General features: G+C 43.7%; 1 protein-coding gene across 3 annotated transcripts in view; it reads left to right on the top strand.

Annotated features, from left to right (window-relative positions):
* Positions 1-14,016, top strand: part of PCCA (propionyl-CoA carboxylase subunit alpha) — a 475,583-nt gene that overhangs the window by 317,941 nt on the left and 143,626 nt on the right. For all 3 annotated transcript variants that reach the window (XM_090022723.1, XM_090022741.1, XM_090022732.1), the window contains one exon: positions 5,371-5,473. In XM_090022723.1, coding sequence (XP_089878849.1) covers positions 5,371-5,473 — 103 coding nt within the window. The remainder of the gene's footprint in view (positions 1-5,370; positions 5,474-14,016) is intronic.

Raw genomic sequence — 14,016 nt, 5'->3', positions numbered from 1 at the left:
TTCTGTTTGGGGATGCTCTTGACAAAGCTCAGCAAGACAGAAAAGAATAAAAATAATCTCTGCCAGACAGCAAGACTCTCTTCTTTGATGGCTGTCACATTTGTGAGCTAGTTTCCAATCAAATTTAATATGAGCAGGACCAAGCCAACAGCTTGATTAAGAATCTGATACTAACAATGAAACCAATCTTCTGTTGCATGTGAGATGAAGACTTCACATCTTTTACAATAGGTAGGGAAATGTCACTGCCAACTGTTGTCAGTCTTGTAGAATTTGGCTTGACCCAAACAAAAACCTATTTAAATTCCAGGAAATGCAGGGAGATCATTACATTGTTATCCACCTGTTAACTATCTATGAAATTTCTGTTTCAGTTCTTCAGTATGTCCCAAAATATTTGAATGATCATAGCTGTGGTTGTCTAAATAATTGTCTAAATAGCTGTGGTTGTCTAAAGAATTGTGTGATATATAGGGACTTCAAGATGGAAACCGCGAGAAATTTGCCCCCATGAACCAGGGTTATTTCCTCACATTGGTTTTTTTGGCATTTATTTATACTTCCTAGAATCCTGAGCTTAGAGTGGGAAGAAATCACGTTTAATAAGTTTATTTGCAGGTTCTGTGGATATTGCTTTATGTAAGAGGAAACTGGGAAGTTGGGATTGGCCATACTTGAAATGAGATGGTTATGAGACCAAGGTCAACATTTTAAGAAATGACTAGCAATTCTGCTGCTTCTTGCAGTTTCTTACTTTGACATATCTTTAAGAGGCTGAATTTCCAGGAAGTGCTGGGCAACCTGTTCCCTGAGAATTCACATCCCTTTAGTTTGTTTTAAGTTGAGCAACCAAAATAACTAATCTCTTTTGAAACTTTTGGACAAGTTCTAGCAGTGGAAAAACTCCTGTTGGAAGGGTCCAAGGAGCCAGGCCATTTAGGGTGAAAGAAGTGCTCACAATAGTTCTCAATGTAGCTGTCAAATGATTAAGTAATTTGATTGCAATTAGTTGTGTGATTAAAAAAAAATTAGTTGCATTTAATTGCAATTTTAATCACACAGCTAAACACTCGAAATTATGCACAGGAAAATTCAAAGGTATGCAAAATTATGCAAGTACTTTGTATGGTTGGGGGGTGGGTGTGGGGAAGAATTTGTGCAGATGTGGGGGCTGTGTGTGGGGAGGCACTTGGAGCCTGGGGAAGGGGGTTCCCACATACCCTGGCAGGATGTGTGTGCTGTGGATCAGGATTGAGGGGCAGCGGCAGGGTTGACTGGGGCTGTGGCTTCGGAGTGAGGGGCAGACAGACTGGGACTGTGGCTTCGGAGTGAGGGGCAGCAGGTAAGTCTGTGGAGGGGGAGGTGTGTGGGAGAGGGAAGGGGCAGGGGGGGCAGATTGAGGCCCCCATGGTAAGGGAGGGAGTGGGGCAGGGGCTGAGGTGAATGGGGCCCTGGGGCTGGGGTGTGTTGTGGGACAGAGCTGCAGGTCATCCAGGGGTGCAGAAGGGGGCTGCTCTCATTGCTGCGTGTACCCCTGGGGGGGCACGTGCCCCCCAGATTTGTGTGGGATAGAGACAGGCTGCTGCTGCATACTGGGCTCTGCACCCTCCTGCCTTTGCCTCAGGAACCATGCAGTGCTGTGTTGTGCCTCCCACTGCTGGCACAGCCAGCTCCTGGCTCCCAATGCAAAGGCAGCTGGGCCCAGAGCCTGCCTCCACCCCATGCACAAATCTGGGGGGTTATGTGCCCCTTGTGCCTCCTCTGGGATGCGCACAGTGGTGGGAACAATCCCCCCCCGCCACCCTCATCCCTGGATGAGCCATGGCTCTGTCCCATGTCCTGCCCCATTCACCGCAGCCCCTGCCTCTGCATCTGCCCCATTCCCTCCCTCACTGTGGGGGCCTTGATCTGCCCCTCACCACCCTTTCCCTCCCCCATACCCATTCCCTTTCACAGACTTACCTGCTGGGCATTGCTCCACACACTGCCGGGCTGCATTCTTGGCAGCCTGCAGGCTGCAGCTATGTGTCTGTTCATGCCCCTCTGGCCCCCCACAGCCACCTGGACCTGGTGCCTGGGCTGCCCTGCAGTTCTCTGTGCTGCCACTGGTGCCCATGGGGTGGCTTGGAGGCAGCAGTGGAGCCTGGACATGGGCTCCAAAACCATGTGTGTAATTAATGTGTTAAGAAAATTAGCGTGAACAATGATGAATATGTTAATCATGCATGTTAATCATGATTTGACAGCCCTCATTCTCAGCTGTTTCCATGCTATGTCTCCTGTGACAATGGAGGATAAAAATTAGGACCTCCTCCCTCATCTAAATATAAAGAAGGGGATGATGGCCATAAATCCTTTAAATATGTTTGTGACAGGGTGCACGAAGCACCCTGCCATGAGCAGAACCAGGAAGAATTAGGAGAGGGAAACTTACCTTGGGGAACCAGAAGAACTGCGGCAAGCCCTGATGTGATCTGGATGAACGGAAATGCTGGCTGGGGCCACAGCATATCAAAGGCTGCCACGACAGATCCAGACACCAGAAATCAAACATGGAGAAAAGAGACTGGTGTGGGAAAAGAACAAAGAGAAAGAAAGAAGTACCATGCCTGCAAGTAAAAAAGGAACAGCTGGGTCGGACAGGCAGCCAGTAGGGAACTGCCATGTGGGACCCAGCTGAAGGGAGGGAGATTTAAAGGATGCTGAGGGAGCACCTGGAGGAGGACAGAAAAAGAAAGGGAGCAGAAGGAAGGAGAGAGAGCAAGCAAGCGAAGAAGAGCCGGTAGAAGACCCAAGGGTAAGCTCTGACCTTGCTACTTACTAGACGAGGTCCAGGAGGGAGCAAGAGTCAGTGAAGAAGTCCAAGCAACCAGTGAGTCTAAATTCGTGGAGTGAAGGGAAGCACACTGGGGACCTAGAAGAAGAGGAAAGCGAAGGGGACTTTTACTCTCCCAGAGGAGAGAGAAGAGGGAGAGGACCCCAGCCACAAGAGGGTGATAAGGGGGAACCAGAGCAAGAGGTAGCTGTCTTGGGACCTGTGCAGGGAAGAATGGGGCAAGCAGCCACTTAGACCTGGACTGTAGATGCAATCCTTCAGGTCAAGATAATAATGAACCTTAGTGGCAGTCAACATTGACCAGAACATCAGGTGTGGTGAGGGCAGGGTATGGGAATGGTGGAGCCCTGTGAAGAGCCACAGAAATTCTGAGTCTCTAACCATTCTCTGTTGCCTCCCAGTAGTGGCTAGGCATTATCTCCCATAATACTGAAGGCATGGCGGGCGATTTATTAGAACAAGCCACTACTGTTCCAGCTGGGAGGTGACATGACTCTAGGTGGTGCTGGAGGAGCTCTTGCAATGTTCATGACTTGCTAGTGCTCTAACAGAAACATTGGTAAAAGTAAAACAATTACTTCACTGTTTCTCTTCCTTGAAGTTTTCTATTAGATTGGTATCAAAATGAATATGGCTTCACAGGTTGTGCAATGTGAAAAATGTTTTAGTACATTTTTTTTAAAACTCTGTAGCATTCCTAAGATAGCTTTCCTTTAAAATATTAGACATAATTGAAATAAATAATAGTTCAGTGTGTATTCAGATCATGAATAAGAAGCCTCACAGCCTTCAAGGAGAAAATTTAGCATCTAAAATGTGGTGCTTTATGGATTTTTACAGGTAGCTCATGCCATGTGCAAAAGGTGGCATGGGAGACCAAGAGCGTACACCAAGAGTCCCTAGGATGTATCTGTAAATGTATTATCAGTTAATTTATTTATATTATAATTGTACCTTGAAGCTTCAATGAGATTGGGAACCTATTGTGCTTTCCCATGCTTAGATAAATCATCAGAGATAGCCTCTTTCCCCAAAAGTTTACAATGTAAAAGATGCCAGAAGGTTATATAACAAGCTGCCAGCCAGAATAAGGGCAGGAAATTTGAAATATAATATATATGAAGACTTGCAAGTTACAAATAAGTAGAATTTAAAACAAAAATGCTGAAAGTCATTTCTTGCTTTTCTGTTGAGTTCCATGGCTACCTCTCTGACATCAGCTCGGTAACACAAAGTTCCTGGTGTAAGGGTCAGCAGTGTTTCTGGGCAGAGTACCAAAAAACCTTGCAACCTCAACTTCTAAGATGTCAATGTGTCAGGGGTGAATAGCAGCGGAGCCATGAGGGACCTGATCCTTGTTGTGGCAGTGCAGCCTTGGCCCTTTTCCCACTGTCTGCCCAGAGTCCCATGTGCACAAACCTCTAGCAATGAGCTGAGCTGGGCCTCCACGGACCCTGGTGCATCTGCTTGCAGCCACTGCACCACCTGTTGTGAACAACCCAGGCTCCATGGCCAGCCCAGAGCCTGGGTCGGCTGTGGTGTGCCAAATAAAATGACTTCACATGCCAGATCCTGGCACGTGTGCTGGGAGTTATGTGGTCTAGTGCCCTGTGTTAAGATTTGGTGAGGTCATAGACTATTGCAGTGGAAGGTCAGAATCTTGTATGTGGGTCACAGCTTATAAACGGCTTCAGTTTATTCTGTCTGTGGAGGGGTTCACTAATGGCAGCAGTTCTCCAACAGGGGGTTGCCAGGAGTTTGAAGATAAACATAGGTTCTAGTGAAGAGCTAAAGTACAGACTCCAGCTCCCCACCCACTGCAGTGTAGACTGTTCCCTGTAGTTGCTACTCCTCCTTCCTGGCCCCTCTTCAAGAAGGTAAGCACTATAATAAGTTAGTTTTTGCAATGGATTGCCACTCCATTCAGAAAAGATGCGGAAGTGTGCCTCAAGTCTAAAAAGTTTGAGAGCTGCTGGTATGAGGTGTATTGGTTCTAAGAGTAATTAATACATACTTATTTTCCTAGATCTTCCCTGTCTAATCTGGCCTTTAACTTATTATTGTTGAGAAAAATGAAGATGATGGTGAATTATTTTAGGTGCACATGCTCCTCCTCTTCCTCCTTGTACCTCTTCCTTCAGTTAAGTATCTGAGTGCAGGGGCCTGGACTCCTAATACTTCTTCAGTGGAAGTTTTACTCAAGGTGTCAAGGCAAAGCGAGCAAAAAAAAAAAAAAAAAATCTCAGAAGCAAACTTCCCTAAAAAGTGCTGTGTTCATTTAATCTGACAAAAAGAATATTATCTCTGCTGGTTTTCTCAAACATGCCTAGAGCAGGGGACTGTACCCAATGATCTTCTGAGGTCCCTTCCAGCCTTACAATCTATGAATTTATGAATCTGTTCTTTGACTGTGTCTGTAGGCCTAATGGTATTTTAGATCCTTCATGGGCACCCTGTAGAGATAAGCAATGCAACTAAAACTAGGGGAAACTTGAATTTGGTAAAATATTTTTTCTTTGTTTTTCTTGCTTTAGAATTTCTATTGATAAATCAAATGCAAGTAGCTGGGAGCTGTTTGTACATCTGGGAGATGCAACTCACTCTGCTACAGTTTCAAAGACTGGTTCAACATTCTCTGTAAGTTTTGCTCAATTTCTAGAAAATAGTTGGAGTTATTATTGATTTTTTTTAAATACAGATTTCTTATTTGTTTATAGTTCTATTACATAATTTGATATTCCTTTCATCTTCTGCAAAAGGCCTAACTGTATTTTAGGTCTTCTTATGTTAATTAAGTGGTACATTTTCAATAAATACATATGAGATTTAGTCGCATTTTAATGTCTATAGAATATATTTTATTTCACTTTCTTAAATTTTGTTTTCTAATTACCAAAGTTTCTTTAATGATTTATTTGGAAGTTACTCATTAGGATGTATTTGTAAATGTTTGAAAGCAAGAAATGAAATTACAATTTAGGATATTGTTAAGAAATCAAAGAAGCCAACCAGAAAACATGTATAAAATTATTGGCAGGAATTACTATAACAAGCTATCATAAAAACGGGGGGGGTGTTAAAAACTGCTAGTATTTCATGATGTGTCTGGAGCTTCATAAGTTTCAGGTGCACAAAATACATGAAGTTCTTACAAGATTTGCAAAGTAAATCCAAATCTTGCTTGTGATATGAGCATTAAAGAGTGAAAATCAAGAGCATTGTATCGTGTAATTATGGTGGATCAGTGGTTGATGTGGGGAAATGAAATTAAGTGAATATAAAAGCTGTATAGCTTGAATTGCTGTGATGGAAAGATGTCAGGGAAACATTTTTGTTAGTCTATAGTGCTGATTTCAAGGCTTCTTGAGAATTTTGAAAAATGGGAAGATTTATAAGAATCGCTGATTCAGTTCATCAGAGATTTGGCCTGATTCGGCAGCCATATCTCCAAATTCAGATTGAATCAGGAGACCTTTTAATCTCTCCAAATTGAATCAGAACCCTCCAAATCGATTCAGAGAGATTCGGAGACATTTGATGATTCGGACATAGACACAGCTTTAAATGTTTTTTCTACATGCCTCAAGATAGTAGGTTGCTCGTGAATGCTGAGATGGTGGGGCAGATGGAGTGTCCCCAGTGTGCTTGGCAGGGGACCCAAAAGTGGACCAGAAGCACTTCTGTTCCACTTCTGGTCCACTGCTGAATACGCAGGGGGTCTCCCCTGTGCTCCTGTGGGATGCTCCATCCGCCCCACCATCTCAGCATTCACGAGCCATGCCTGGTTCTTTGAAATATGTAGAAAAAACACTTAGAACTGTGTCTATGGCTGAATTGCTGATTCTTCAAATCAGCATCAAATTTTCAGATTCAGATTTGGATGAATCGAATTGGGACAGTGATCTGTATTGAATCACTGTCCCCCGATCTGGGCTGAATCCGTATCGAATATGGCCCATTTCACACACCCCTAGTACCTACGCAAGACAGACTTGGGCCAACAGAGTGGCCAATGCCACCTTCTTTCATTTTGCAAAATCTCCTTGCAATATTTTTATGTGAGCAAGGAAGTTGCTTTAAATAGAGGTCGTTGGTACTCCCAGTTAATACACTTCACTTTTATAAAAAATGTAGTAACATCTTTAGCAATTTTAATCATCAGTCTTACTTATTTCACTGTTGTCTAGCTGTGTCATTCACTCTGCATGTGGAACAGTGAGAAAGTTTTAATGCTCTGTCTACACCCAAACTTTCACTGGATTAATTAAGAAACAATTTTCACCTCATTTAATAAGATGCTGCAAATCTGTGTAAAGACACTCATTTAGTTTGGGTTAGTTTGGGTTTGTACTGGTTTAACTAAACTGGTTTAGAATCTGCTGTTAGTCCAACTGGGAAAAGTTTGTCAGGCAAGCTAAGCATGCATTTAAGGCAAGAATTATGGTTCTGCACCCATTGGCTCTGTAGATAACTTTGAATTTGCAAAATTGTGTAGTATTAACTTCTAGAAATGCCCTGTTAATCAAAATTGATACAAAATAAATAACAGGAATTGCAGAGATTGGACCATGAAAAAATAAAACAATAAAAACCTTGATACTTAAATTATTAAATAAGGCTGAACTGCATTTGGGCATAATCTGTTGCTCCACAGTGAACTCGGCAGCAGCAGTTGGGTTAAGTTTGCCATAGAGCAGGGGTTGTCAACCAGGGGTATGCATACCCCTGGAGGTACTTAGAGGGCACCACCTGCCTGGCTGGATGCGGGGGAGTGGGGGAAGCTCACATGTGGCAGCTGCTGTTACTCCATGTTTGGTCGCGCGCCACCCCTCCCCTCCCCGCTCTGTGTCCAGCCACCGGGCTACACTGCTTTGCATCTGGCTGCTGAGGGTACACTGATCCAAAAAGGTTGAAAATTCCCTGCCATAGGGTATATGAAGTCTTTGGTTTTACCTATTTTTCTGCAAGAGCTTCTTCATTGTAATCAAATGGCATAGACTTTGATTTAAGCAGGATCACTTAAACAGAAACTTATTTTGGGTACTTATTCTCATGAGTTTTAATTAATGTTTTATCATGTCACAGACCAAGTATCTGCTTCTGCTTTCTCTCAGTAGGGAGTGGGCAATAAAAAAAAAGCACTTTTCTTCTTGTGTACCAACTGGGAGAAGCTAGACAGCCCTTGAGGGTTTTTCCAGGCGTCTTGCTTGTTGTTCAAGGCAGCACACTGCTGTTTCCCCCCTTGGGTTATGAGGCAGGTGCCATGCTGGGCATACTCTAACAGTGTCACAAGTGGCTCTGTAATCAAAATGAATGTAGGAGGGGAGAGAGACAGAGACAATATAACTACAGCCTGTGTATTATAAAGATTTGACCAAAATCATTGGGAACCGGGAACTTTCTGTGTTCTGGTTTGAGGCTTGCTGGTAACATACTGTGTATATTGGATAAGATTTTTTATTTCTTTGTGCCTCCATCAACCTGACTGGAAAATTTCTTGAAATGAGTGCATTTTACTGATGATCAGAGGCTACTTGTCATTTAACTTTTCTGGGTTTAAATATATTATAAAATAAAATACAGCCTTTTACCATAAAGCAAAAAAGGTTATTAAACCTACCAGGACTATGCTAAAGTCCTGGTTATTTACCAGGACTATGCTAAAGTCAGTTTTGCTCATTGTCTTTATTAGATGATTGAAAAAAATGAAGAGAATTTGTTTTCTAGAGAATTATTTTTTGTTAATATTTGTCTGGCTTTTGTTCTTTTCTTTATCTGCTTGGTTATTTTGGGGCCATGATGCAATACAATAAAAACATTCCAGTCAAAACCTTCTGATATATTATTATTAAGTGCAATGAAAAAAGTCCTCTTAAAATTTCAAATTTGCAAAATCAAAGAGCTGGGAGAGGAGGTCTAGTTCTTGACAAGTCATTGTAATGTAATATGGAAAATAATGGGAATATTCTAAGGTCATTGTACTGACATTCCAGTAAGATTTTTCATGTCCTAGATCAGGGTAAGCAACTATTTTCCAGCTGTGGGCTGGAATGACCCACCAAGTCGGGAAGAGTGCCTGCAACCAATGCTTGTCCCTGCAGTAGCAAGGAGATAGCTCCTGCAGCCAGTGAAGCCCCACGTCCCTAGTTTGGATCCAGTGGTTCTGTAGGCTGCATGTAGCTCATGGGACATATCTTGCTAGCTTCTGTAATAGATGAAGAAGCAAGTGTGAGCCATGCATTTTGGACTTCAACATTTACTATTTAGTTGGCATGACTAAAGATTCTGACTTTGTGTATTGTGTCCCTTCATGGGCTGTGACAATGGCAGCTGATTCTGTGTGTAGTTTGGGAATCCAGTGGGGGGGTCTCACCTGCAGATTCCCTGTCAGAAGTTTAATGTCTGCTGCAGCTGCAACTGCAGTGCTGACATTCTGATTCTTCCAATGACTGGTGCTTTCTTTTTCCTGACTCTTCTGGTTTCAGCTCTTTCCCATGGTGTAATCTACTGCTACTGCCTGAGGAGTATGAGGAACCAGCAACTCCAGAACTCATACTCCTACTGTTAGTAAATGGATCGTTTTTCTAACACTTTTTGGTCCATGGTTCATCTTTGTAGTTTTCTCTTTACTATTTTCACCAGAGTCACAAAAAATATTGTGATGCGTCAAGTAGTGCATCCAAAAATAATAGTTATTGCTCTTGCTTTTCCAATTAATTGAGGTTTTAAACTTGTTTGCTTGTCTTACTGACAACACCATGCCATGCCTAGTTCTTAATGCAACCTGATGAAAAAGTGAGATGTACAACTTTCCAAAACATAGCAGCTCAAAGGCCTGTATGATTATTTCCGATGTCAAAAAAAGTTCAAATTCAAAGCAAATGTATTTACCCAAATCTAGCATGATGTTGAATTTAAAATGACCCTCCCCTAATACTATACATGGAAAATATATACATTCATTATAATCTTTCATATATAGAATTAAATAATCGGAGGATCATTTTAAATATCATCCCCACTACTGCTGCAGAAGGTGAGGGGGGCAGCAGTGGGTTAGGCAATGTGGGGACAGACTGAGTGAAGCAGTGGGAAGGGCATGTGGTAAGGCAGGTAGTGGGGGCCAGTAATGGGGCAGGCAGTGGGGGAGGCATGAAATTTGTCCCCTGCCTCCTGTCCCCCTCACTTGTCCCTCCGTGCACCTACTCCCTACAGCCTCAGGCCCCTACCCCACTTCCCCCACCTTGCCTTCCCTTCTTCACACTGCTTCTGCCCCCTGCAGCCTGGGGTCCCTGCCCCCCTTACCCACATTGCATCCCCCCCCAACAAGTCTCTGCCACTTGCACTTCCATCTACCCTACCGACCAGCAGGCTCTGTCAGCCTAGGGCACTGAGCTCAGCTTCAACTCAGCCATATAGCAGCAGCACAGAGCTAGCACTGCTGCTACAGTGCTGGCCATGTTCCATGTTCCAGGCTGCAGTGAGGATGTACCCTGCTGGTAATGAAGCAAAGGTAAGGCAGAGTAAAGTCAGGGAAGTTAGGAGGGGAGGGGGAAGCAACACAGTGGGGATGCTGCGTGCAGCGGGGGCCCAAGGCTAGAGCAAAGGAGCAGCAGGGGGCAGGTAGCAGCTGTGGCTCCAGCCCTGGCTTGGGATCAGGGCTGGAGCTGGAGCTTGAGCCATAGCAGCTGCCTGCCCCCTTGCCTTGTACTTGATTCTGACATGAGGGGCTTTTCCTCCAGTGTTAAATGGGATGAAAAACCATCATATTTTAATTGAGTAAATATAGTATTTGCTTCTCTTGGAAACAAAAGGATCTGAAAAACATGGATTCTGGAAAACTAAAACACTCCCTCGTTATCCTTACAAATCGTTACAGATTGTCACCTCACAAATCTCATAAAGGCTTTCACCCAACAAGGACACTCCTCCAGAGAGCTAGATCGCACTTTTGAAAGAACCACCTGGATATGATATGAAGAATTGCTGCAATACAAAAAGAAAATTCCCACACAATGCATAGCATTAGTTATGACATACCATCCTTTCCTGGAACCTATACTGAAAATCCTCAGACAATTGCAGCCCATAATAGAAGAAGACCCAATTCTTAATGATATCTTTCCAGAACCACCCATCCTAGCCTAAACAAGCTCACTAACTTCATCACCAGAAGCAAACTTCCTATGACCCAAACCACACCAAATGGATCCAGATTGTGCCAGGACAAGAAATATAAAACCTGCCAACATATCTCCACCAGTCCCACAATAACTATACCCCACAACAGAACTATTACTATTCCTGGATCTTACACCTGCACCTCCAGAAACGTTATATATCTCATCCAGTGCACCAAATGCCCTGATGGAAAATATGTAGGAGAGACCAAACAACTCTGTACCAGAATGAACACACACTGAAAATTCACCGAAGACAAAAATATCCAATTACCTGTGGGGGCACACTTCTCACAAGACAATCACTCACTCTCCAATCTCTCAGTTCTAATCCTGAAAGAGAATTTACAAACCACCTTTTGTAGATAAGCCTACAAACTTCATTTCATTAATCTACTGGATAGAAATAATCATGGGCTTAATATAGACTTTGGATTAATGACATATTACAACTTGCCCGACATCTGATAGCCCAGATAGCCTGCCTCCAGCTGACCACTTGCATTCCTTTACGCATTTCCCTCCCTTCCTCCCCACCCCTCCTATCGCTACTCATTGTCTTCCAAGCTTCTCATTTGCATTTTCAGAGACCTGCTTGCTGTAAATTAGCTTATTTTCTACCTTGGATAACACACAACACCATCAGAATCTCCCTATGCCTGAGGAAGGGTTTTTGTGCCTGAAAGCTTGCAAAAAATTTTTTCCAACTATTTAGTTGGTCTAATAAAAGATATTGCGTCTACCCAAAGAACCTTGCCTGCTCATTATCCTCATGCACTCCAATACCTAAAATATGTTTAATATCACTGAGATTGGTTGAGGCAGCTCTTATGACTGGAATGTCAACATGGAGGTTTACATTCTGTTTTGGAAGGGCAAGGTTGAGAGAAAAGGTGGTGGTGTTGCCTTGTATGTCTGAAACACATATGCTTGTTTCTTGGTTCAGGAGAAGACAGCAAAGCAGAGTGCATTTGGGTGAAGATGAAAGGTGAAAGATGTGGCATTGATATAATGGTGGGGATTTATTATAGGTCACCTAATAAGGAAGAGGAGGTGAATAAAGCACATTTCAAGCAGGTGACAAATCACTCCAAAAGCTATGGGATGGTACTGATGGGGGACTTCAATTTTCCAGACATCTGCTGAAAGAACAATGAAGCCAAACATAAAATGTCCAACTGGGTCTTAGCTTGTGTGGAAGACAAGTTTTTCTAGAAAGTGGAAGATACAACTAAGGGGTCCTCTATCTTGCATCTTGTCCTGACAATCAGGGGAGAAGTGGTAGAGCTTGTGAATGTGATGAGTAACTTGGGAGGAAGTGATCATGATACAGAATTCCAGATCCTGAGATGGGGAAAGCATGAGGTCAGCAAAATTAGAATGCTAGATTTCAAAAAGGCAGATTTTACTTGACTCAGGGAGCTAATAGGCATGGTGTCATGGGAGGACAGATTGAAGGATCAAGGCTCTGAGGAGGGCTAAAACCTTCTAAAGGGCACAGCATTGAAAGCCCAACAATAACTACCAAAACAATGGAAGCACAAGAATGGCAAGAGACCAATGTAGCTGCACAAGGAGCATCTAAAATGCCTCAAATGCAAAAGGAAAGCATACTGGCAATGGAAGAATGGGCAGGTCACCAAGGAAGAATACTAGGAAACATCCAGAACCTGCCAGGCAAAATCAGGAAGGCAAAGATAAAGAATGTGTTGCACCTGGCAAGGGAGGTTAAGGACAATAAGAAGGGGTTCTATAAGTATGTTGGTCAGAAAAGAAGGACCAAGAAAGCTGTGAGTCCTCTGTTAACAAATCAGGGGGAACACCTAACTAAAGATACAAAGAATGTGCAGCTACTCAACAGCTTCTTTGCCTCAGTTTTCACAAAAAATTAAGCTGAAGCCGGACACCTAACAAGGATTATCTGGATAGGGAAGGGGGCACACTGAGGGAGGAGATGGCAAAAGAGATGATCATAGAGCTTTTGTTGGGTCTGAATGAATTCAAGTCATCAAGGTAGGATGCACTTCATCCTAGGATCCCGAAAGAACTGGTAGAGGAGATCTTGGAGCCCTTGGCAATGATCTTCATGAAGTCATGGTAGACACGCCAGGTACCGGAAGACTGGAAAAGGGCCAGTGTAGTGCCCCTCTTTAAAAAAGGCAAAAAGGAGGACTTGGAGAACTAAAGGTTGGTTAGCCTTGCCTCAATACCTGGGAAGTTACTGGAGCATATTCTAAGGAAGACCATTTGCAAACATCTGGAGGAGGAAAGGCTGATTTCAGGGAGCCAGCATGAATATATGAAAAACAAATTGTGTCAAACAAACCTGATCTCATAGATTCATAGATGTAGCGTTGGAAGGGACCTTGTAGATCTTCTAGTCTGACCTCCTGCCCTGGGTAGGAGAGAAAACTGGGCTCAAATGACACCAGCCAGGTAAATGTCGAGCCTTCTCTTGTAGACCCCCAGGGTAGGAGCCATCACCACTTCCCTTGGAAGTTGGTTCCAAATCCTAGCCGCCCTGACTGTGAAGTAGTGCCTTCTAATGTCTAGTCTAAACCTAATCTCTAGCAACTTATGGCCATTATTCCTTGTTACTCTGGGAGGCGCTCGGGGGAACAAGATCTCTCCCAAACCCCGCTGGTCCCCCCTAGTAAGTTTATAGATGACCACCAGGTCCCCCCTCAGCCTTCTCTTGTGAAGGCTGAACAAGTTAAGGTCCTGTAGCCTCTCCTCATAGGGTCTGCCCTGCTGTCCCCGGATCATGCGAGTGGCCCTCCTTTGGACCCTCTCAGTGCTGTCCACATACTTCCTGAAGTGTGGCGCCCAGAACTGGATGCAGTACTCCAGCTGTAGCCTGACCAGTGTTGCACAGAGGGGGAAGATCACCTCCTTAGCCTTGCTTGTGGTGCATCTGTGGCTGCAGGACAAGGTACGGTTAGCCCTACTGACCATGTTCTCGCATTGTCAGTCCACGTTCACCTTGGAGTCAATAATGAC

This window comes from Crocodylus siamensis, chromosome 1, assembly GCF_052110815.1.
Source record: "Crocodylus siamensis isolate JL-2025a chromosome 1, ASM5211081v1, whole genome shotgun sequence".
NCBI classification, from domain to species: Eukaryota; Metazoa; Chordata; order Crocodylia; family Crocodylidae; genus Crocodylus; species Crocodylus siamensis.
This window is presented reverse-complemented; position numbering and strand designations above follow the sequence as displayed.